Genomic DNA, 26,246 nt, shown 5'->3' with positions numbered 1-26,246 from the left:
GTGCAAATGTCAGTGATATTCTTTGAGCGCTGGATGCAGAAGCAGCTACCTCCATTGTTTATGTCCGTGTTATCTCTATGGTGCATGGGGCTGTCAGATATGCCCTTTTTTTGGCTTCATTCGGCTCCTATTGGTCTCACTTGGCCATTGAAAGGTTTCAATGCAAGGGGCTAATATGCTTGTTTATCGCTGCTTTTAAATCTTCTCTGCACGTGTACAAGGGTGAAAGGTCAAAGTGGAGTGGTTCAAAAGGTGTTTGATATAATACAAAAATAAATACAAAAATAAATAAAAAGGAACAAACATTGTGTTGCATGCACAGATGATAATTCCTCATAAAGACATGCGAAGGATGAAATGTTGGTACCAGGTTACACAAAGTGTCTCTAATTGCTGTGTATTTACATAGGAGTTACTTGGTAAATACAATGTTACTGTGCATAGTTACAATGCACTTTCAGTGTCAATCTTTTTGCATTATATATTTAATTACTCAGAAAAGGGTGAGGGTTATTGTTAGGTTAGGGTTATATCATGGAAAAAGATTTATACATTAGGTACATTGTAACTATACATAATAACATTGTAATTATGTGTAAGTACATGTGTATTTACTAAGTAACTACTATGTAAATACACAGTAATTAGAGACACAATGTAAATCATTAATGAAATGTTGTATTCATTTATCTGTTATCTTTTGTGTTCCTTATTTATTTTTTTGTTCCATAGAAATACATTTTGAACAAGGTCTGTGTTTTTAATCTACCAACACGCTGCATCTATACAGTGAGGTGTAACCTAGCTAAACAATACAGACACTTGTACACTAACATTTTCTATAGTGTAACTGGGATCCCCTTTATTATAATACAGCATCCAGTTTGCATTCATTTGCACTTGTAGAGATACTGTCACAGTATAAAGCTTAAACTGCCAAGGGAATGAATGTACCTTCTAGGGATCAAGAAGACCACACAGATAGGGAGCAGCTTCTCATAAGCAATTTATTCATTATAATTGGACCATTAATAATGCATTCTGTTTGAATGTCATGTAATATACATTGAAGCTCTTATCTTACCAGGGATTATAGCTCTGGAAAAATGTAAAGTTTCCCAAATGGATTTGTGAGGCAAATTAGGCAGTATGTGTACAGTAAGGCTATTAGTGCTTATCAATTTCTGAAAACAAAAGCACAGATGCGGTCGGCAATGCAATTAGTGGGTTATAAACACAAGTGAATACAATACACCACAGACATTTATAAATAAGTGATATGGAAAACACTGAAATATATGATAGACTTAATTCTCAACAGTAGCAGGCTTTTAGTTTGGGCAGTCCTTATTTACATCTGTCATCCAGGGACCATCTTTATCATGGAACCGATGCCCCCCCATTGGAAAAAGCAAGGGAGTGATTGACACATCTCAGAAAGGAATTCCTTTGGGTTAAAATAACATCCATATTTTTCTGTTTGTTGGTGTGAACTAAATTAGTTACACTGACAGTTTGTATAACACCTCCCAGGCAGGCTAACCCGTAAATAATCCAATCTTTTTGTGTTCTTATCTCTTTGTAAGAGCTGGATGATTAAACATGTTTGCATATTATCATTCTGCTTGATTTATAGCTTTCTACTCACCTGGTAATGTGGGCAAATCATATTTCAAAACTGATAGCTTGTCCTGATAAATATTCAGTAAAATATACCTGATTAATTTTTTTTATTATTTTTTTTTTAAGTGCTGTTTGTCTGATTCAAACTCATCACATAATACAGTGCTACATGTAGAAATTAACTAAAGAACACAGTATTCAATGATGCCAGTGGTAGCTTTGACTTATAGTGTGTGCTGCATTGCTGTAACAACATGTTATCAGGGTTACATCAAAGAAGATTGTTTACTAGGTTGGCGATGCTTTCAATTACTAACAACGCCAATTTTCACAGCCTTCCATTCTGAGCACACAGATAGCAAACAACACGCTGTTCTGTTTACAAACCTCATAATATACAAGCTGGATTAAAAACAGATATGAAAACATTGAGACCTTGTCTTCTGTTAGCTGTGAGCAACACAAGTGTAGCAGGCAGTGTTGTATGATGCAATGCCGTTGCAGACTCATGACCAATGTCGATGAGATGAGAGGAGGTTAAAAGTTTTGTAACCGTGAATGCGGAGGAGCCTGGCTCTTTTGCATAGTGGTTAAGACGCACGTCTGCTGTGCTTACTAGGGTTGCCACCTGGCCCCATAATTCCGGAACACTGTGAGACAGAACAGGATTTTGAAGTTGCCTTTAAACTAAAGGAAATCAACATGTGAATTGAGCCCTAAACCTTTGCTAAATTGATTCTGGTGATTAATTATCTTGAGGCAGCATGACAATACAATAATAGCTTTTAACAAATGAAGTAAATAAATAAGTACATCATCAATATTTATTTTATTAATAGTTTTAAAATATATATATATATATATATATATATATATATATATATATATATATATATATATATATATATATATATATATATATATATATATTTTAAAGTTTCTTTATAGTTTCTAATAGTATATCACCTTCTCCCACTGAAATCATTAATACTGAGCAGCTGTTCACTATTCCTGACACCAGACAGCGTGAACACTGGATCAGTGCTGTTATTAGGGCTATATATTACTAATTAATAGGATATAAATAGCATCTTCTAAATATGGAGAACTGAAATATCATTTTTGTACAAAATAAAGATAAATATCTTGAATAAACCTACACACATGTTTATTCAAGATGCTTTTTTTATTTTGTAAGATTTGTATTCTCACAATGATTCGGATAAATAAGCAGCAGTATAAACTAAGCAAGTGCTTAGAGCTCAATTCACGTGTTTATTGCTTTCAGTTTAAGGGCAACTTAAAAACCATGTCCCGTCCCAAAGTGTTCTGGAATTATGGGGCTAGGTGGCAACCCTAGTGCCCCCCCCCCCCCATACACATACACACATGCAAAAAGATATTATATTAACAAAATATAAACCAAGAGTGAAGCAGCAACGTTAGCCATGCACACATATTTAAATGTCCTCTAGCTCTAGCAATTTGAGTCACTTCTCTTGACAAAGTAATGTCTGTTATTGTTATTATTCAAACCTCTCGTGTAATATTTCAGCATGTAATCATTCCAAAAGCTTGCCACTTAAATGCCAAATGTTTAAAAGCATTTGAGTTGGCGTCTGAAACACCGTCATTGTGTCTGGTAGACATGACATGAACTGACCCTCATTAGATAACTGTGACTGTTCTTGTAATGTCTGGCATTTGCTTTTGAAGCACCATGACAAGCTGTTAAATATTCAACCCATTATACCATTCCCATTTTCTCTCAGCCAGGTCTGGAGAATTACTTTTGACCAATTTTCTTTTTTTTTCAGCTTTACCAAGATGAGATCTTTCACACAAATGGAAATTGTGAGCTGTGTCAGGTTTAACCCTCCAGTTAGCTGTAGGTGTGCTGATTAATATTGCACTTCACTTAGTAAATATACGGGTATCAGTTCACCGTTTATTTTGTTTTAAGAAACAGATATGCCCCTTTTTTGGTTCATGTTTCCTTGCTTCGCCAGTTCCCAGATCCTCCCACAGAGGCAGTTCGGAGAGTGTCACCATACATTAATGATGACAGCTCAAAGATAGTTTCAGGTGTTGTCAATATTTTAACTTTTTCAAGAGCACACCCAAATCTTGTAAATTGATTTACATTTTTTCATCACCTAGAATTTAAAGGTTGAGACATAAAAAAACTACATGAGTATAATTTAGATCTTTTATTTAACATCATGCAATTAAGGAAACTATAAAATTATATTGCAAAAGTCTATCTGAAGCCATAATAGTAGTACAGTATGTCATGTTAAATTTTATGTAACATTTTTCAATGTGTCATTAAGTATATGAAAAACTACAATGCAATATGTAAATCAGTATGTTAATGTAACAGTTCTCAACAGGTTTCATTCGACTTTATGAAGCAAAATGGGTTAATTCTATAGGGTGATGCAACACTTATATCCATTGCTGTATACCTAAGTTTTTTTTTTCTTCTGGGTTATAAACATGGTTCTGGTTATATCTGCTATTACTTTCAGCAAAGGAAGGCTGCAAAAGTGATATCTTCAAGCAAATAAAAAAACAGATAATGGTGGCACTTTTCAATAGGGTACACATAACAATGTAATAACATGTTAATAACGGGGTAATTACCACATCTTCTGCTCTTAATTGGTAACTACAGGTGGACTAGGTGTGTAATTATTCAGAAATGAACCTACCATGGTGTTACAATGTAACTACATCAGGCAACAAGATGGTTTCATGTGATTAAAGTGTACTTACTGTGTAATAGCAGGGCTTCACAGTTATTACACTGTAATTACATTGCATTGTATGCACTGTTAGCCAAAGTGCTGCAGCAACATTCTACAGGAAAACCAAATCGAGCTGACTACATTGTTTATTTCTTTTTCAAAAATGTTTAACTACAAAAACAAGGCTGAGCAGAGTTCCTTTATAAAAGGGTGAGGTGTGTCCGTGGCAGGCGAGTCTGCCTGACTGAAGGGTCACAAACAGTATGCTTTTTGCTTACTGTGTGTTGGAAGACAGTCATTAAGTGAGTCCTGCTTGCCCCCCTGTAAAAGCAACCTGTCCTGGAAAAAAGGCTTTGTTTGAAGCGCTGTTCTACAATCTTCTAAGTAAATTGTACCGAGGATCGAGTCAATCAGCGCCTGGATTTGACTAGCCCAGAGAAGTAAACAACTACAACGCTCTCTAATTATATTTTAATCTGTGGGTCATTGCTTAAGTTGAGGCTAAAAATACCCCTGGCAGCAGTGCAGAAGCACGTGACATTGCCAGTCTGATTCCAAATATAAATCACCCCACAGAGAAATACATCTTTTAATGTCCTGGAATCACAGAAGTCTCCGTAAGAAAGAGGGATCAGCTCAAACCTTAGCGGGATTTTGAGCTGATTATTGAGCTGATCGAGAGTCACGCTGCCAAGTTGTGCTGGGACACGCCCCTTCAAGCCTGGGATACGCCAACTCAACCATGGGACACACCCACTGAACCCTGGGACACACCCCTTCAACCCTGAGACATGCCCTATTCAACCCCCGGGACACACCCCTTCAACCACAGGAAACGCCCCTTCAACCCTGGGACACGCCCGTTCAACCCTGGAACACACCCCTTCAACCCTGAGACATGCCCCTTCAACCCTGGGAAGTGGGTTTTCTCAGCTGGGCAGACCCTGTATAGCAATCAGGTCCCCAGGGTGTGTGCCATACTTTATCATTTCTATAGAGGTTGCTTTTTTAGTGGAGCCCATCAGATACAGCAATAGCGCATTTACTTTTTAGAGAACCATATTTATCTTCGTTCGTGTAATAAGGAAAGTGAGATCCAGAGTCATGAGATTTCAACTCCGCGGGTTGAAATCCTTTCAAGCCTTTGGGATCGGAGAGCTTGGATTGTCCAGGACATTGTTTCACATTATAACACCCTTGTTTTCTGATGGCAGTATGCATTCAGATATGGATTTGTAGATGTTTGGGTGTTTATTTCTATCAATATCTTCTATTAAGATCAATATGTACAAAGACTCATGCCACTAATTAACAGATCAATGCTTACTCCTGTAGATACACTGATGACTCTTTTAACCAATGCTTGCGCTGGTGTCTCTCAAAGGTGTTGGAAACTGCACACACAATACCCTGAGTGCCCAATAAATTGAGGCTCAGTGAATTTCCATGCAAAGTGTCCTGATTGCGGCTCTCAAGCTACGATATCGAATGACTTAACAGAATCTGCACTCACTGGCCAAACTGTAAATCATTTAAGAGACATTCACAACTTAGTATAAATATTTCCGTGTATTAATGGCTTGGTGGTGAGGTGGTCAGAGTTTCAGCTGCTCTGTTCCTCCACTCTCGGGGTACCCTGGTTTGCCATGTTTATTAAAATGCTTTGCCATACTTCGCTGGTCTTCACAGTGCTTTACCATGCTTTCACTATGCATTGTTACATTGCTATGCTTGGCTGAATGCTTAAGCATGCATCACACTGCTGTGTAGTTGCAGAGTCTGATTTTGGGAAAGCTTTCTGAGCGTGGCTCAGAATAAGATTGGAATTTCTGGATGAGCGGATAAGAGGATAATGTGAGGATGAGTGCTGCTGGCCTGAGTGTCACTTACCAGGATGTGAGTGTGAATATTCGAAGCCCGTAATACACAGAGAGTGGTGAGATCACTCAGCTCTCCTTTCATCTATACATTTTCTTAAGCCCAACATACACAAGGAAATGTTATCAGACAAAATATTTCCTCTTGTATGCTGGATGTTTCCTGGAGTAGGGTTCTACTTTGAAAAACATTTTCAAGAAGCATTTTGCCTTTAGCCAATCAGGACAGACTGTGAGCATGAGTCACCGATCATGTGACTATGCAAGATGTTGACTTCTACACAAGATGACATGGTTTGTAATCGTTCTACAATCAATCATTTTAATTATGTGTACACTCACACTGGGCTTTATGCTCTTATTAAACTGTACCAGAGTTGATTTGCACAGCTATTCTGTAGTTTACTGTGGCATCTATTCTCAAATATGGTCCCTAAAGGGGCCTGCATTGTAAACAATGGGTTTAAGCTGACTCGAAAGTCACTGGAGTGTAGTGTTGTAGTGGAATGCTGTAATGCAGAGGACAGTTTATAAAAGAATGAAATGAGGAGAAACAAGTGAACTAAAACAGAGCTGTCCAAGATATAAACAGAAATAGAGGCTTAACAAGGAAAGCCAGAGGCCCGACACTTCTAATGAAGCAACATTAATTCCACTTCCTTCTTAGGATTCACTGCACACCTTTCATGGCGTGACACATTACAGGACATTTTGTCTTTTCTGTATCTCTCATACCAAGCACAAAGCTTGTCTTAACTGCAGCCTGATCTGTGTTCAGAATGGAGATGTCAGTGGTTAAAATGGAGGGTTTATATCGTGTGTAAATACAGAGCATTTAAAAAATACACAAGCTGCTGTGTTGCATTGTAACTACACAACTAGATGTATAATTACTGTGTTATTACAGTGTATTTACAGTTTAGTTAGACACTGTAATACACAAGTTTCTGTAATTACATTGTGACAGTGAATTTGCAACGTATCTGCACTGTAATTACATGGTTATTAAAGAAGACTTTCAAAGTGTCATCACATTTTCTGAAAACGTATTGAAAACCAGCATGCGATTCCTCACAAGCCACTTGAAGAACACAATTATCTGAACAGGGTTAGAATGAACAGAGTGAAATCAGAGGAGTGCAGTTTGTGTGTTCTTGTGTCACAGGGATGCGTGTCAGGGTGAGTTTTTCACGGTAGAGCACGTGTATGGATGTGTGAGTCGACTGACATTGAGAGTTCCTTCTTTACTGTTTCCTAAAAGTACAAACTGAAAGAAAATGAGCAGTGGCCCCATTGACTGAAACAAAAAAAAACAACTAAACTATTGAGATCTCAGGTTCTATTACTGTGTACTGGACCTGATTGCTATTGAGGTTTATAGAGCAGCACATTAATCCATCACAACAACCAGCATCTCCCCATAGATGTTAAGGGTCATGAGTAAAATCCCAGAGCACAGACGATATTAACTGTACCACACAGTACCGTTTGCCTGGTCTTCTCACTACGGGATCCCTTATTACTTTCCTAGCCTCCCCGACTGTAGTCCAGGTATTTAGGGATTACTAAAGCCAATTAAAAAATACACAAAGCAAACATCTGTGGTTTAGGTTTAAAAAGAAAAAAGCATTTGTGCATAGTGCTCTGGAATTCGAAGTCCTGATTCAAAGTTTTCCTCCCTCTCCCTCTCTCCTTGATCGCTGTTGTTTTTTTCCAGTTCAACCACACATGCTTTCATCTGCTGCACCTTGGTGCAGGCTGGACTCCTGCTAATTACCTAGCCACGTCTTTCCATATGACTGTTGTATTTTCACACGATGGCTTTTCAGACACTGGTGCGAGCCTGGGAATTGAAGAGTAACACCAGTGTGCCAGAGCAATAAAAGGGCTATTGGGCTCCTCACGTTAAATGGGACGGGCTCAGGAAGAGCTTGCTGTGAGGAGCAGAAAGTGCAATGTATGTGTGTGTGTATAAATACAATTTTAAACAAGTGAAAGGAATGAATAAAGGTATGTTAACACAACATCCTCAGAATTTTCAGTATTGCATGGTTATGTATTCAGGGTCTTCAATCATATAATACATGTGTACTTACACATACTTACAGTGTTATCATGCACAGTTACAATGCACTTAACATTTTGGCACCATATAACCCTCACCCTTTTCTGATACATATATCTTACATATATCATGCAAACAGAGTTACACATTAAATACATTGCAACTATGCATAATAACATTGTAGTTATGTATGAGTACACATGTATTTATTGGTAACTCCTATGCAAATACACAGTAATTAGGGACACTTCATGTAAAGTGTGCCGTGTGTGTCTGCCCTTTGCAGCCTTCAATCTGAGTAGCACCTTGCTGACACCCACTGATTCTCTACACCCTAACTGATGCAGTCTCTTGAAGTTACACAGTGAAGAAAGCACATGTTCCAGCTCTTTGTGACTGACTGTTGATGCTAGCTGTAACCCCAGCACATTCATCGATTCCCTCAGAATATTTGGACGATCACTAGATAAATAATAGACGCGCTGCCATGTATTAGTAATGTAACCATTCCTGTATGTTGTGGATTGTATTTTGATAATTGCAATTCCATATCAATGTTGAAATAACAAAGATATTAAACACATAAAGCAAAATAAATCTCAAAGCCAAGCCATTTCTATTGAACACATTATGGGTCCCAGGAGACTAAGTGTTCCTGAAACCAGGAGTCTCTCTTGTCTTGGTAGTCTCTTGCCCACTCAGTCTCATTAGCATCGCTCTACTTCTAATAAGACTCAAAGGTCCTTGATTTGGCTCAATACTAACCCTGTAACACAATAGTGAACACACAGTATGTGCTGTAAGGATTGTGTTTGTTTAATCAACATCATATCCTCTTTTATTTACGATGCTGTCACAGTGAATCATGCACGGAAAAGCTTTCCAATCTCCTGCCCCAGATCACTTGAACATATAAAGGTCTCAATGGAGTTTTTTTTTTACTGCTGTAATTACCCATGCACTAACCTTAATATCCTCTACAGCAATCAAGAAGAGAGCAATCTACCCAATTGGATTGAGGTCAATGCTAAAAGATTTTCAAATGTCAAGGTAACTGTCATTATTTCCATTCTTTATTCCCTCCTTTATTAAGCCCTACAGCTGCTTTTGATACCATTGATGTTGTGCCCTATATAACACGCCTGAGATTACTAGTTTTGTACGGTACATTTCTTTTTCACACGTCCTTTATTGCGACCCCTAGACCTTATGAAATGCAAGTGTTTGTATTAATTTGTCTGTTTGCTTGAGTCTTCTCAATGTAGGATTCATCACTCCTTGGTTCCAAGGTGCATAAGCCTTCAGAATCAAGACAGAAACACTAGAAAAAGACATCACCGCATACTGTCGGGAACTAAAAGTACAGTAACTGACAAAGCACGACTTCTGTGTGCATTTCTGGGGCCAGTGGCCATTACCACTTTTATAGTATTGAGATCCGCTTAATAAATTATTTTTTCCAATGTCTAATCCCGGTCCCGGAGAGCCATTCCACTCCAGATTTAACAAGTAAAATGATATAATAACTAGTGCAGGGTCTGGATGGAGGGTTAATGGGTTGGAACAAAGATCAGGAGTGGAAGGGTCAACCATGTTGGCTTTCAAAGTCATTCTAAAGTACAGTAATCTGCCGTGAGAAGATTAGTTCAGAGATTGTAGATCCCACTAAAGTTTATGTACACTGTGTTGTATGTACTACCATTGCTGGTAGTGTCACATGAGCTGTTCAGTGTGTTGATATGCAATAAATCCTGTTCACCTGCGGAGAGGATCAACTTCAACCCCCGTCTGGATCTCCTGCCTGTCACTCAGCAGCAAATGCACGCACCCACACTGCAGATTGCTACTCTGTCACAAGCATTAATACCCTGTATCTTTCTAAACAAGGGATTTAGCGGAGCTCCCTAATAAAAGCTGTAATAATTGTGTGAATATAGCAGTTGTTATAGCTGTGTATAATGATATTTAAGAGAGGATTGATTTATCCACCTTTTTACATACCCGCCCTTACTCTGGTCACACTGCAGTCGGATACGGGATTACTGTAATTAGTTATCTAGTGTTATGTAGCCTTTGTTAAGATGTTAGGAATGCTATGTTGTATCAAGTTCAAACAAAGCATGCATAAGTCAAGTATGCTTTATTACTGATTATGTTTGAATTACTCTGCAGATTTAAAGGTTTGCAATGCATAATATCATGTATTTATGTTAAAAGTTAACAAGGAGAGTGCAAAATACCTGAATGTTCTGTCAATTTCAACTGCGTCTCTCTCTCTCTCTCTCTCTCTCTCTCTCTCTCTCTCTCTCTCTCTCTCTCTCTCTCTCTCTCTCTCTCTTTTTAACTTTCAATTACAATTTGTAATTAAAATGCAGCACTGCGAGCTCCCCTGTCTGAGGAATAATGGTTTCCATAGCAATAAAGAGCTTTTATGATTTGAGCAAAGTGGAAACGTGTTTTCTCATATTCCTATATTTTAATGATCTAAACCTGCCGTTCTCAAACCTTTGCCAACTGGGACCCCCGTTGAAGTTACTTCGGTCTGCCACGGTCTGCCCCACTAGTATATTATTATTATATCACAAACTACAGAGAATTCAAACAGAAAACAGCTTTATATGCACAGAGAAAACTCATTATTTTTAAAAATTATCTACAATGTTTTGGTTTCCACTGCTGTTAAATCAATAACATTAGTCTCCTTAGCTATTTCTACCATGCTATCAGAAGAATATAAAATATGTAAATGTACAAAGAACATAAAACATCCGATAGGTTAGATTCGATTATAATGATTAAACACCACCACCATTTTATTTGATAGAATATTTATTTTGTAACTGAAGTTTAGTATTACATTTAGGATAAATAATTTGCAACTGCAGTCTTAGCACACGCAGCTATGCAATACATTGTAGATTTTGTTTTTTCTAATTCAGAATATGGTGTATATATGTTATAAAATCAAAAGCAAAGTGCCACAAAACCAAAAAAAAAATAAAAATCCCTGAAACCCTGAGTTCATTTAACAATGACATACAAAAGCAAGAAATCTCCTAAATATATCTAGATACAGTACAATACAGATACAGACAAAGAAAACATATTGTTGAAAACTATTTTCAATGCATTGCATTTTGAAAGCTAATCACCAATGGCATGACATACCAATACTGCAGACCCTGTTCAATGGCTCAGTATAAAACTCTTCCTTACAGTGCTGTGTTGGGTCATATGAACAGACCTGAGTTTCCTCAACCTGTCAGCTGGATTGCCAACATGCTTTCGTTCAATTTATTGTACACTATAGGGTTGGTCACCACTGAAGCGAGAACCTCACCTGGTCAAGTCAGGGAGGTTAACCATGCTGTTTTGTAATCACTGCAATGCCAGGATTCACAGAACGATTTGCTCCGAGTGGATCAAAGTATCTACTTCTGCGTGTCTTAGCATGTTCTTGATGTCTCTCAGCGAACAGGTTCTTCTGAGATTTCCACTGGATTTAACCAGCCATGGATCGTTCAGACTAGAAAATGTAGATGGTAAGATAGCTGTTAACATACACAATGGCCTTTGATATAAAGATTAAGAATTCAGTTGATTTTTTAAAATCTGTAACTCAGGGGTGTCTAACCATGATCCAGGAGGGCCATTCCTCTCCTGGTTTAACAGGTTACAATAGCAGAACTACTTCAGGGTCTGGCTGGTGGTTTAACTGCTTCAACTAAACAATTTAGTACAGGGAAAGGAGCAAAGGCCACGAAAGGGAAAGCCAATTTTGGACACCCCTGATCATAAGAGTGATGCTTTTTTTTGCAGTACTGGAGAACCTCAAAGTTACCCCACATTTGCAAACAGACTGGGGGACAGGGCTCCTGGCTTTTAGCCGTTACACAGCTGTCCTAGCTTCTTCTTCTTATTGCTCATGTACTGTAGCGTCTCTGGAACACAATGACGCTGTTTATTGCAAAAAGCCCTCTTCGGATTTGGTTGAGAACAAAAAAAAAAAAGGACTGCCAAGTAATTTTCAATGAAATAAGCAAATAGGTTAGTCAGTGGGGTTTCTGAGAAATCCAATGCACTACGTTGAGAGAGGGCATGGAAACGTAGTTGCGATGCTTTGCATTTCAAAGGACACGTAATGGAATGTAGACGCCTATTCCAACATACAGTGACACAGGGACGTGACTGTCACAGCACGGAATCACAGTATTTAAAATTTCTTTTAGAATGCAATTATTCACTCCCCCTTGCCCCTCAGTCTGCAGTCTGTGCTTCTGTTTAAGAAACATGGCACATTATTCCTGATTGCAGAAGAATACAGCTCACATCACATCTACAAACTGTCTTAAAGCATAGGCTGTTGTAAATTGGTTATGAATATTTTTGTCAGTGAATCTTAACCCCCTCTCTCTCATTTTGATTTGCATTGGTGGTGTAAAACAGTCGCAGTTAGCGCTACCAGACACGGCACGATTCTGAGCCGCGGTTCATGGTCGAACTTTCTGGACAGTTAAAGGCTTTTCTGAACCCTTCAAAGTTGCTCATTGCACCAATAACCCTACAAAAGAAAAGAAAACAAGGACCACACTTTAGTTTAAGGATACATTAGAAAAAACAAACTCAATAATGCCTCTACAAATATAAAAACACTGTTAATAATATAAGGAATAATGTAATCTAAACTGTACATAATAAGGCTGTAATTCTATCAAGGGGTTCTGGTGGCATATAAACCTTGAGAGAGCAAAATCCGACGATGGATTTACAGCCCTATATGCACAGTAGGTGATGCCGTAATTAGGAAAACCTGATCATTTTTAACATGGCATGTTTGAGCTTTACATTGCAATAAATAAAATGCTCTCTCTCAATCAATAACAGCTTCTTACAATAACACATTTTGAGATGTCAACAGGTTTTAAAAATACAGCAGATCTTCATAAATGTACCTGAACCGAGGAGGACTATGAGCTCCACTCTGAATCTGGTCTCTTGCAGCTTCAGGTCGGTAGGCATTACACCTCACCTGGAAAACAGTTTTTGACCATATTACAGAAAAAAAGAAACCTGATGGCACGCCATCAAAATTACCTAGTCAGGAAAGGCGAGAAAAACTGTTTTATACAGTTTATATTTGATACAGTAATTTATAAACTCTGTCATGGGAATGAATACAAACATGGCCATTGCAGCCACCAAGTACATTTCAAGAGTGCTGTTCCAATATTCGAACACTGATCCTAGCACTAGGAGACTGTCACAACTCACGTGTGCAAAGCTGAGGAAGAAGAGCTGGTTATTTGTTAATCCAATCCCAGGCAGGAGAGGCTCATCTTTCCCTGATCTCTCCTCATCAATCCATTTCCTATAGGCCTGTGGAGAACACACGGTCCTTCATTAGAAAGCACGGTGCTTGCAGATAACAAAACCATTCCATACATCTTACCTAAATGTCGAGTTTTGAAAATAAATGCACATGTACTTCAGTTGGTGCTGAACTCGCTTGGTCATTTCACCCAGACATGCCCCCAACCCTTTCAATGGCTTCTTTCCTGTTCTTAAACAATCAGCTGCTTCCCCTATTGACTGACATGCATTCAGCCAGTAACATGCTTTGATCCAGAAGACACTGCTGAGGTAATATGACCCAGGAAGTGCATTGCTAAATAAGTTTGAGAATTGCTTCTAAATGAAATGAAATAAAAAAAAAAAAAACTGTTTGTATCATATTTCAGTTAGGAACGTAATCAACTAACATTTTGAGAAACAAGCCACTATATGTCTATTTGTGTGCATGTTCAGTAGATGATCTATATTGTGTGCATATATATATATATATATATATATATATATATATATATATATATATATATATATATATATATTTTTTTTTTTTTTATTTTTTCAAAGTTCTTGGTTAGTTAGTAATTCTTGCAATTCTTTAAAAATGAGTATGTGTGAATCAGCAGATACCCTGAAAGCTTCCCTGATCCCTCCATTATCTGCAATGTTCTCTCCCAGTGTTCTCTTCCCTTTCACCTGGAAGACAAAAGAAAAGGGTCATGAACTCTAACGAAGATGCTGCAGAACTAAGAACAGTGCTAGAGTTGACCATCTTCAACCGATAACCAATAATCACTGTGCCAGTCCTCAGAACCGGATCCTGGACTAATCTGAGTGGATCCTGCGCTGCAACTACTGGCAAGAAGGGTCAACACACCCATCAAGACACTCAGACACACCTAGGTCCAGTCCAGCTCCCCAGTGTTGCTGCTGTCAGCACAGACTCTTGCTGGATCAGTATCAGACTCATCCCAGGGAAATTCATTCAAGACCAGCCCTGACTCAGGGTATAAGCACAGTATAAATAATGAACCAAGAGAAGAAGAACCCCTGCAGCTTAAACAACCACCACATCTCATTCAGCTTCTTTTCAGCTCCCAAAACTCGAGAGTAGAGAAAGGCACAAGCAACCAACCAGCGTTCATTGGTGTACTTTTATGTGCTGAGTGCTGGAACTCACATTGCAAATGTGTTCACAATATTAAAAAGAATTATGCAAGAACTCCCTCCGGTTTTCCACAGTCTTTGCAGGGACTGTGTGGAGAACTGCTCTCCCAAATCCAACTTTTAAATGAATGCAAAAGGAAGACATCGAAACCCAGAGAACAGCAGTGTGCAGGAGCATTGGGATGCTGGCTGACAGCTGCTGTGCTGTCCTGGAGAAAGAGATTAAAAAGCAGAACTTTGTTTCCTGTGTAAAACGGTGTTCAGCAGCAAAGCCTCATGAATCCTTTATGAGGCAAGACTGCAGCTGAACCCCACCCACTGGCTCACAGCTCCTTGGCCTGCGTTTGCAGACTGACGCTTACTGTAACATATTGGACAAGCTCTTATAAAAGATTACCACAGCACCTTGTCCCATGGTTATAGTATGCATTTACAATATTCTTTTGCTGTGCTTTTTTAATATGCTTAATATTGCTCACTGGGCTTCAGAAAGCTTACCTACTCCACAATGCCTCACTCTTTGAAAGTTATAAAAGTTATCTGCAGCTTGCATTCAGTAAGTGAGTAAGTGGGATACATACATTCAAGCCAGCTTCCTTCCAGTGGTAAGTGTTGTATTGGTCGATCATGCACTGGGTCTTCTGGTTGAAGTTTGCAATGGATGTGTTGGTCCACCACTGATGCAAGTTTCCATCCTTGTCATATTTCCGACCTATTTCCGTATATTCCCGAAAAAATAAAAAAAAGGTCATTCTGATTACTGCTTTGGAAGAATCTTAATCTTTGATATTCAACTAGGTAAAAAGCTGGATGTAGTATCTTGTGCCACCCACTAGGGAGAGATTTGTAATAGAGAAATGATGCAGTTCAGTAGAGGAATGGTGAAAACTCAAGATGCTTTACTCATGTATAAATTTTACTTTCAACACCTTCATTTAATCCAAATGTACTGCAAACGGAACAAAACTACGCAGGACACAAAACTGGCATTACCGCCTGTCTGCAGGGATTTCTCTGCCTGCCGAAGGGACGATGTTCTGCAGCTCATCAGCTCATTAACGGCTGAGTTCTCACGGGACCGTGTTATATTGCTCTTTGCATTTCATCCTTTGACTGAACCTGTTTTTGGCAGCTTCTATGAAATGTCGCTGTATGCAGAGATAGCAGGGATGAAAATAAGACTCTTGAACAGCAGTTTGATCAATTCCTGGTTTTACTGTGTTAGAAACACTTGAGCTTGGATCGCTAATGCAGCTGCTGCTAAACAATGGTCGCTAGCTGATGCAGGCCCTTCACACCTCTGAAGAGTGTAAAGAACATTCCTAATTTAACACTGTAGAGGCGTTCTGATTTCGGGCTAAACCTGATAAAGCTGTGTAAGAAAGTTATGAGCTGCTAATAACACCTTAGTCTGATGCAAACAGATGTACATGTTAAGAACATTGTAGCTATGCATGCTGACATTGTAATAATGTGTTAGAACAGAAGTATTTACTAAGTAGCTACCATGTAAACGCACAGTAATACAAGACACTGAATGTAACGTGTTACCAGGCTATTAAGCTGGCAGATCTATTCATTAATGTTGTGTAGATATTATAGATTGAGGATTTTCCTTAACAACGGTCAAAATAAAACTATATCTCTTCATTAGGGTGGAGGCATATAAAAATGTAAAGCTTCTGATGTTTCATTTCTTAGGATCTAATTCTGTAGAACCCGATTTCAGCCCTACAAGAGCAAACAAACACGTTTTGACTTTGAGGCACACAAGACGAGTGTCAGCATTTTTTCTGTCTCTAGGCGATGCATGTAGACTGAGGGAGCCGGTGTGTGGTGACCTCAGCAGGCTCTCAGAAATCTGAGGTTTCATTAATTCAGGGCTTGACCTTGAAGCGCTTCATTGGCTAAGCAGCTACCCAAACAGAAATCAATGCAACTGAAACTGGGGCACAGGAAAAACCGTCAAGCCAGATTAAGAGAAAGGACTCTAATTGGGTAGATGCAATGACGAGTGGACTGTATCTGGTAGAGTATATACAAAGATTACAGTTTCATTGCCCTTACCATTGTTATCAAACCCATGTGTGAGCTCGTGTCCAACGATCACTCCGATAGCTCCGTAGCTTAAGGACCTGCGGATCCAAACCAGACAGTGCAGGTGTTATACTGTAGGCTGCTCTTGCACTAGTCTTACATTTTACTTTATATAACTGTAACTATAGATCTTAGCTTAACTCTTCTCATACAAAGATTTGATATCTTCCCCAAATGCACTCCAGTGGTAGTTAGGTGGTAAATGCTAGTGAAGGCCACCCATGAATAAGGGCAGAATATATTTAGAAAGCTGAGATGTGTGCGGAATTCCTCAAGCACAAATAAAAGTTGCTGTGACAGTTGTGAATGGTGCCTCATGAACTGTGGTTCTGATTGACAGTTTATTTTTGTATTTATACACACAGCAGTGTGCACATTTATTAAAACACTCCATTGCTTTTGTTGTTTTGATTTGTTGTGCATATGAAATCAAGCCACTTTAATAACTGAAAATCTGGGAACACTGTCAAACTAGGCAAATGAGTGATTGTTTAATATAATGCATGACTTTAATAGGGCACACATGCAATTCTTTTTAATTTGTCAAAGAAAAGGAGCGCATAGCCATACATGGTAAAATGCAGGAGACTTGAAAGTTGTTAATGATGCGTAATTAAAGCACAAAGAGGTCTAACATTGTCACACATGAGTGCCTATTGTTTCTGTATCATTGCATTCTGTATTTCTGGATTACTGATCACAAATTATGCAGATATATATATAGTACCTTGACAAATCAAGCTTTAATCCAGCCACAGATTAAATGGGAAATTGTGTGAATGGTTTATATAAACTGTAACCTGAAACTAGAACCCTGATGTATATTTCATGATTTGGAGGGCAGATATGTAACTGCAACAAGTCAGAATGTTTGAATCCAGTAAGACTGAAGCTTTCCTATCACAGGAGTAGCATGTTTAAATCACAACTCTAACTGTGTGGGGGGGTGGGGGGGTGGTAAATGGTGCTAACAGCTGTTCAGAGGTAAAGTACACTATTATCTATGATGAATATGACAGTCAGGGCTCTAGGTGCTATCAATGCATGGTCTTTGGTGGTGGGATACAGCATCTTCCATATTTTTCAGATGCTGATAAACCAAGACACATGACTGGGTTTATATCTGGCTCTGGTTGCATGTGAAAATCCACGGCAATATTAAGATAAATATAACGCGTATATCATCCATGGTTCTATTGCTCTGCACAGAGCTAAGAAAGGCGGTACATTTTCTTAATGGCCTTACAAAACCCAGTATTTTATGCACTCAGCTTGACATGGGACAATTAAGCATTATGATCTACCTGTCAAGAATTCTAAAGGTCCCAATTAATAAGCCTACTGACTGCAATTTAGCGAATTAGCATTCGCCTCCAGGGGTCCTGCAGGTTACAACATATCATCTGATGATGGCATTAAATTGGCTATTGGCTTCAAATATTAAAAAAATATGCAAGTTAATGTCATGGAGAGTAATGGTTTGATTATATTCTTCTTCTCATATCCCCAAAGACAGTTACACCTTCTGAAGTGCTGCAATGAAAGCAAACATGTACCAAATCTACTAACACCACACAGTTCAGATTGGAACTCAGAGCTGTTATATTAAGCCTTTTTTTCTGTATCCCTATTTAACACCTGCATGCAACACCATTTTTGATTGTTTTAGTTTTGCAAATTATTACTGTAGATTCCAGAAGAACTCATTTCACAATGGTCCAAGTCCAATTGGACCTGGTTCCAGAGGTGAAAGCATTGCTTTAATTAACACTAGCTTCAAAGTCATACAATCCAGGATTCAGATGCTCTCAATTTCTCCTGCCAAATTATCTTCAACGGCAATGCAGTGGCACAACAACGGCAAGGCTATGTTCTGAACTGTGCCGTGATGCCACATGGGCCACTTTAATGCACTAAGCCATTGGTATTCCAATATAACCACACTGGCATGCAGGGAAGAGACACACACGGGTTATTAATTGCATGCAGCGTGGTACTGTATCCGCCACAGTGTACTGATGCAATGGGACCTGTTAACACTGCTGTGCCAATAGCGAAGTATTCTTCTTAATATTATAACAGGATTTTTCAAGCTTATTTTTTAGAAGGACTCTTTACAAAATACCCTGCAAACTTTTTTTTTCTTCCTTCATTGAAACACATCAGCTTTAGATAATGTGCATGAAAGCAGCAGAGCAAGTAGTTGTGTCAAGTCACCCGTGTGAGAGTATGGAAGCATACTGCAGCAGACTGCACTGTTATATTGATCTCTTACCGAGGGTATTGCATTCCCCAAAAGAAAGGCTTCTGAAGTTCTCCAGCTGGGAACCCTACAAAATAAAATACACATATATTACATATTCTTCAAAAATGATGTAATGATTGTCATGTCTGTAATTGCACATGTGTTTACATAGTAATCACACTGTATACTGTATATACAGTCTGGGTACAAAAGATGCTCGGAACTGCTAACAATTTTTCAGCAAAGTTTGCTGAATGTAGCTTCAGTATTAGCTTAAAATCCAGACACGCTAGGCCATTTAAAAACTGTCAGAGACTGCTCATGCATCACAGCCTAATGTCTTTTAGTATTATAACTTGCTGTCATACATCGCAGTCTAATGTCTTTTAGTATTATAAATTGCTGTCATGACAGGTAAGCCAGCCATCGCTCCTCCTTTTTAGTTTGCCGGTATTCCCACGAGAGTCTGCCAGGTTTTGAACGAGGACAAGAGATTCTCGAGTCGTCTTCTTTCCAACCCGTGAGCGTGTTGAAATGATATTGAACTGACAGAATAATAATTCTCTCCGAAGCCAAGGGAAGTCAGATTCTGCTTCACTTGGCATGATTTATATAGATCAGCCTGATGGAAGTTTTGTATAAATTGCTTTAAAATGTCACAATCAACCAGTTGCTTCCGCAGTTGCCACTAAACTTCTGAATGTTTCCTGTGTTTAAATCGTTTAAAACCTAACATGCCTACAGCAGACTACTCTGTAAACCCTGCTGGGTCCGAAAGGAACTGCAATCCTACCAAGATATCAAAATGAAATGCATGCTGGCAGCAGCTGTAGAAACTAAATATCATACAAGTCTATAAGTTTGTAAGACATTTACGTCTGTATTTTTAATGAAACAACATTTAAAACATCAAACAAAGATTTTATAAACGTAATATACCATACCATACCAATTTCATTTATATAGTGCCCTTCATGAACAAGCACCCCAGGACATTCGGATTAAAGAGAGGCTGCTACTGAACATGAAAACCTGTCTTGGAAACCGCTTGTCTAATTTTGATAAACCTGCGCATGGAAACGCATCTCCATGGGCACTGGATTAAGGTCATGGCAGCAGCATTATTCAAGTTACTGACAGGGTTTATACTTGCTTGGTCAGTTTGTGTCACACTGACAGTACCAGACTGCTTCATTCAAACCTGTGTGTTGGGGCGGGAGCTATGTGATGCTGAGTAACTTACACACCCAGCTCTGATGAGTCTCTTAGATTCAGAGATAGATATTCTGACCAGGATATAATAGCTGTGAAGCATCAGCGCAAGCTGAATATGCTGCTGGAGATGAAGTTAGAAAAAGGCATCATCTTTATCGGTAGCTTCTGCTCATCAGTGGTGGCAGCAGCTGAAGACGAGGGGTTAATAGGAATACGAATACAGAACGCAAGTCGAAATAGGAAATGCAGTTTCTTGACAGCTTTACGGAATTGCAAATATCACCTTGGTATTATATTAAGTTCAGCAAGAGTATCAGGTTGGTATTTACAAATCTAATGTAAACCGCGAATGAGTATTTTTATAATAGGAAAAACAATTCAGGGATGATGCAAGCTGCTTTTCTCTTTCTGAACAGACAGTGAACTCAAATCAGCGCTGTCACTGGGAACGTGCTTTCACCCACCTGTCTGCCCAGCTATCATTCCTTTAACAAAACACCAGCCGCAAGCTGCCCACGCTGTCCATCACTGCCTATCAGCAAGCAATCTCTAAAGCCTGTTGTTCAGGATGAGTCACACTGATAGTAGGCAAAAAGAGAAACAGGTATACACTCTGCAATACACCGTGTGTGTGTGTGTGTGTGTGTGTGTATTGTATATAAAACCAAGTATCTTAATTTTCACAATTAAACAAATTCAAATTTTAAGTGAAAAGTAAAGGATTTTGTGTGGGTTCATGGTGGTTATTAAGCAGACTGAACCCTTGCTTATTTCAGAGAAGTGGAATCCATTAAACTTCAATTAAGGGATTAGTCTGTAGGAGCACATAAGGTTCTTTCATTAGAATTGAGGGGTGATTTTTGTTTTCAGTGGCAAATGCATGCAAAAGATAAGGAGATTTTAAATGATTTTCATCTCCTAGATACACAGATATAAATGGGGTAGTATGTTTGAAATGTAAGGCAGCAAATGACTAATTCACCAAATCGGCAGAAATGTCTGCCCTGAGTCCATGAGAAATGCTCTGAGGCACTCACGACAGGGTGCACATCAAGTCTAGCAGATAACAGTGTTGTGAGCGGATACAACTTCAGGACACCCCAAGTACACTTCATGCGTCTGCTCTAGTTCCAGAAATCCACCGCACTCACTTACTCATCAGCTACCTGGGGGTTTTGTGACATTTATTATTTCTATAATAGCTCTACATAGCAGACATTGAATAAAGCAGGAAGATCATGGCACTGCTGTTTCGGGGTATGCATGTGGTTTGTGGAGAAACTTCAGTAGTCATGAAGGCTTCTTTCAAGCCATTGCAGTCCTGGCCCTTGTTCCATCCATGTCATGTATTAATGAATGGTCCACAGCCTTGATCCAATTCAGATCTTGATTGCAATGAACTAATTAAGGACCTGACTGGAACAAGCTCCTGATTCTGAGCGTACTAAGAGAGCCTCAAGTGTGCACCACTGCCGTGCAGTGCAGGTATGTGAAGGGCTGCAGCTACAAGTGAGGCACTTGATATGAACCAGGAGCGGAGAGCTTCCTCATTTATTATCAGTGAGTAAACGCAGGCCTCCAAGGAATACACATCCCCAAAGAAAAAGAGACAAAGATCCTCGGCCCCAGAGAAATCGAGCTGTTTGTGTTTCTTAGTGAGTAAAACTGGTCAGCAACGGTCTGTTAATTTTACATTGCTGCCCATTAGAGCTAATGGGCTAATGGGGTGTTTGAAAAACAGTCTATCATATCCAGGCCCCTGGCATGGGATCTCTGAAGAGGCTTCTCATCCGTTAGAGAATATCCATGTCAGACAGCAGGCTGTAAGAAAGGGCCACAACACCTTAATTAAGCAGCGGGTTCATTAACTGGAGCAGCAATCACGAGTAAACGGCATCAGCGACAGAAGCGAACTCACAGTTTAAGAGAGTAATAAAGTGAAACACTTCTCACTGGTATCTTGAACTACACGAATTGCAATGCAATACCATGGCTGTTACGGCTATGAGGTTGCAGCCACAATGCAACAGCATGCTCGGTTACAAAATGAAAAAGGTTGCCAGTTGCGAGGGTCGTTTGTAATTACACTGTGTTAACACAAGAGGTGGTGCATTTACGACGTAACCACACATGCAGCAACAGTGAACCTGCAGTGAACTTACAGACACTCAATGTAAAGAGTGTTACCAAGTCTTACAGCAGCTTTATAAAGCAGCCCGGGGCAAGCAGGAGCAGACAATACTTTTATTAAAAGGCATCTCATATGGGCAAAGGGTCAGAGTGCCGTAGATTGAAAGAGAACTGCTTATTTATCCTTTACTTATAAGTGCATATAATGGCATATATGGGGTTTCCTAATCTGCAATACATTCATATAATAATAATAATAATAATAATAATAATAATAATAATAATAATAATAATAGCACTGCTTATTGTGCCTTCATTTATAGATGTATTGAAATGTTTGGACTCAGGACAGGACTTCATTATCTGCAGTATGTTCATTTTGGAGACACAATGACTTTCTGCACAATTTGAAGAGGGCACCTCAGAAAGAGATGCCAGTGTCTTGATACCTCTTGGCATTCTGTCAATGCATTCTTGTGCACAGGGGACTCTAATTGGAAAAGGCACTGAGAGCACTGTGAAAATAATCAATCCACCACTGACAAGAAAACAATATCCACTGAGATCAGACTGATCAAAGAGCATGGCAGACCCATGTGCTAAACAAGAAGACCATAAGAGACTGGTTCAGCATGTTAACTTACAAAAAAAAAATTCTGTTGTTAATTGTCATCAATGCTTTTAGAATTTTTGTCAGTCGAGACAAAAATGTACCAGAGTGTTACAGAATCGTGGCTTTGTGATTTATAACCCAATTTGAACCCGAGCCCTGGACTAACTCTTATCTTAGTTATTCCAGGCTGCTGGCCTGTCAGCAGAAAGCACAGGCAGGCAGCTGTAGTGTGACGACTCACAGCTGAGACAGTGAGAGTGTGGCTATCAGTACTGGTGTGTGTGCTGCTAGGGGGGAAATCTACTTCCACAAACAAACCCTGCACAGCTGGAATTATATAACTTGCAACAGGGCACTGCTGGTATCCAGCTAGGTGGAAAAGAGTGGAAATCAGGTGAAGCGACCCTCAAGCCCTCAGTGAAATTCAGGGGCTGAAGCGGAATTTATAACCTCCTGAGCTGAAGGCATTTTATTCAACAATGCATTTTCAACCTGTAGTTTAAGACTCTTGTCTTGTGAACCCTTTTTGGTCTGCCATGACAAAAGCATAGTAATAGTGAGGCATGGTAATACCACAGTGAAAGTATGGTCAGTCATAGCTGCAGTGCTGTAGGTGTGTTAAAACCAAAAACACACGAAAGTAGTGTTACTGTATGCTTGGTTTTTGTTTTGTTTTTTTTTAAAGGGAAATTTAGACATATGACTAATACCAGTAGGTAGTCACATGCTGATTTTATAGGTTTCCCTATTAAATATTGTGGGTAAGAAATGTAAGTTATCTTTTCTTACAGTAGTTTCTTTACCCTAAGCTTTACCCTATGAGCATTTTTCAATTTAACGAAAAAGGGAAAATACTGCATATCAACCATAACAACTTGTAGCACAATTAGCATTGAAGAATAGCATTCCTAAATTGCAAAATGACAAATGACAAAAAGCACTTACTAATCTGATTGGTGGAAGAGCTGTAGAAAGCATTGACAGTGGTGGGGTTGGTAAACCACCTGGGTTAAGAGAAAGAGAGAGAGAACTTCAGAAATCAGTTCACAGAAGAAATACGTTGCTATTCAATCACATTGTTGATACAGTAGTCTTTGATTGCTTGATCCTTCTGTATTATTATTATTATTATTATTATTATTATTATTATTATTATTATTATTATTATTATGCATATTGTTGTGGATCCTGCTCCCAGTCTCAATACTGTACCATGCCAACAATATGTATAGGGTGTCATTCCTGCACAATACAAGCATCACAGGGCACTTCACAAACCACAAGCAGCTCTACAGCCTGATTGTAAACAGAAGTGACTGGCACTTGAACTCTATCTAAATGTTGGGGACTAACACTAAACTGGACAGTGTTTGCTGATCTCGAACTACAGCTTAGTCTCACAAGGAGAAAGCAACAGGACTAACAGCATGAGTTGCATTTTGAAATCAAAGAGCTGGCAACCAGTGCAAGGACCTTGGAACTGGAGCAGTAAAATGTGATGCACGTTTTCTGGCGGCTGCGTGTTGTATCCACTGCAATCTGCTGCCAATGGTCTCCTTGAAAACCACTGTCTTTGAATGAACCCACAATGGAAAGAAGCCAATTATTTCCATCAGGCACATAGTACAGTTTGTACTGGTTTTGAAAATAAAGGCATGCTTGGGAAAGGACGTTGTGCAAAGCATAAAAGAATTTCTAAGAGTGTGTGTCTGTGTGTGTATGTGTGAGTGTGTGTGTACTGACCTCTGTGTTGTCCTTTCCTCTTGAACTCTGAGTGCTCAGTCAGGCTGTGAAGAAAATTATTTGAAATGCTCTTGCTGAGACCTGAATGAACCCCCTCTGAGACGGCGGGGGGCGGTGGGGGGATGGGGATGGGCTGCAGTCCACAGAAGTGCACGCTCTTTGCTATATTTATATGTGACCAAAAGATCTTGGAGATTTCACAATAAGACTCTCAGACGTCTTATGATGAGCCTATCGCACATTCCCCTCCAAACACAAGCCCTTACACATCATCTGTCTGAGGGTTAAACTCGTGCCCTACTACAGCACTGCAGGGTACGTTTACATCATTAGTAGCATTATGAATATTTAATAATTAGGCAGGGAGGTAAACAGCAACTTGGGGTTTGTTCATCGGCACAGAGCTTGTTTGTTAAAGTGCTACAAGTAGTGTAAAGTTATTACTGACTTACTGACAAATTACTGACTTAGGGGAGTATGGAAATGCTACTGCGTGGACGGCACTCCAAACGTCATTAGCATGACATTTTCACAAAGTAATAACACACCCAAAAAAAGTTACTGAAGCACAAACAAACAAACAACATTTGCTACCAGGGCTAGTGAGTCATCTTGAGTTGGCTCTTGTTACTTTTATATAATGCTAATGACGATTTGGAGGAAATAGTTTTAATAATCTAGCCCATAGAATATAGACTGGGTAAACTTTAGCTTTGGAAAGAGAGCAGCTCTGCTGTGCAGGAATACTGACCCACATTGAAACTGACAGGCAGTCCAGTTTTTCAGTTCAGTTCGATACACATGGAATGTGAATCAAACATACAACAGTGCAGTTTGTTTTTCAGTGTCGCTGGATTATTTGTTTGTCTCTCTGGTTCTACTTCTTTAACAGCCTGTCTTGCAAAGGGGTTGATTTGATATGCCTACACCCTCGCAGGAATGGGCCATGGCTCGATTTCTCCACAGCATTTAACAGGTTTGTGAATTCAGTACATACCATTTATTGAGTAATACTCGCAGTGACTGGAAATATCAGTACCCAGCACACCCTACATCACACTGCCATTCCATTCCATTATTAAAAGTAGGTTTCATAAAGACCTTTCCTTAGGGGATGGCCTTGTTTATCCAGGACTGCGAACAGTTCATGTCTACACTATGTGACCCTGATTAAATCTCACATGGCCTCTTTTTCTTTCTTCCAGCTTTTAAAATGGCAACAAGTCTAGGTAAATAATACAACAGGGTGGATTTGTCAAACGAACAGAGATAAACACAGCTCAATGCACTAGCTCTAGCAGGTCTCCTCTCACTCCCCTCTCTCTACATTTCTCATTAGCTATGTAAAGCTGTAGCACAGCAGTATGGACCCATT

At 39.2% G+C, this 26,246-nt stretch overlaps 1 protein-coding gene across 2 annotated transcripts in view; it reads right to left on the bottom strand.

The window, feature by feature from the left end:
• Positions 1–12,144: 12,144 nt before the first annotated feature.
• phex (phosphate regulating endopeptidase homolog, X-linked) overlaps positions 12,145–26,246 on the bottom strand; it is a 34,759-nt gene continuing 20,657 nt past the window's right edge. The window contains exons 15-22 of one of the 2 annotated variants that reach the window (XM_041232638.1): positions 24,074–24,132; positions 19,201–19,255; positions 16,896–16,963; positions 15,410–15,540; positions 14,292–14,357; positions 13,587–13,691; positions 13,268–13,344; positions 12,145–12,876 (exon numbers count right to left, since the gene is read on the bottom strand). In XM_041232638.1, the coding sequence (XP_041088572.1) occupies positions 12,774–12,876; positions 13,268–13,344; positions 13,587–13,691; positions 14,292–14,357; positions 15,410–15,540; positions 16,896–16,963; positions 19,201–19,255; positions 24,074–24,132 (664 nt within the window). In that variant the 3' untranslated portion in view covers positions 12,145–12,773. Of the gene's footprint in view, positions 12,877–13,267; positions 13,345–13,586; positions 13,692–14,291; positions 14,358–15,409; positions 15,541–16,895; positions 16,964–19,200; positions 19,256–24,073; positions 24,133–24,397; positions 24,916–26,246 lie in introns of those variants that run through there. The other variant, XM_041232639.1, reaches the window with a different exon arrangement.

The sequence above is a fragment of the Polyodon spathula genome, chromosome 30 (assembly GCF_017654505.1).
Source record: "Polyodon spathula isolate WHYD16114869_AA chromosome 30, ASM1765450v1, whole genome shotgun sequence".
Classification (NCBI taxonomy): domain Eukaryota; kingdom Metazoa; phylum Chordata; class Actinopteri; order Acipenseriformes; family Polyodontidae; genus Polyodon; species Polyodon spathula.
This window is presented reverse-complemented; position numbering and strand designations above follow the sequence as displayed.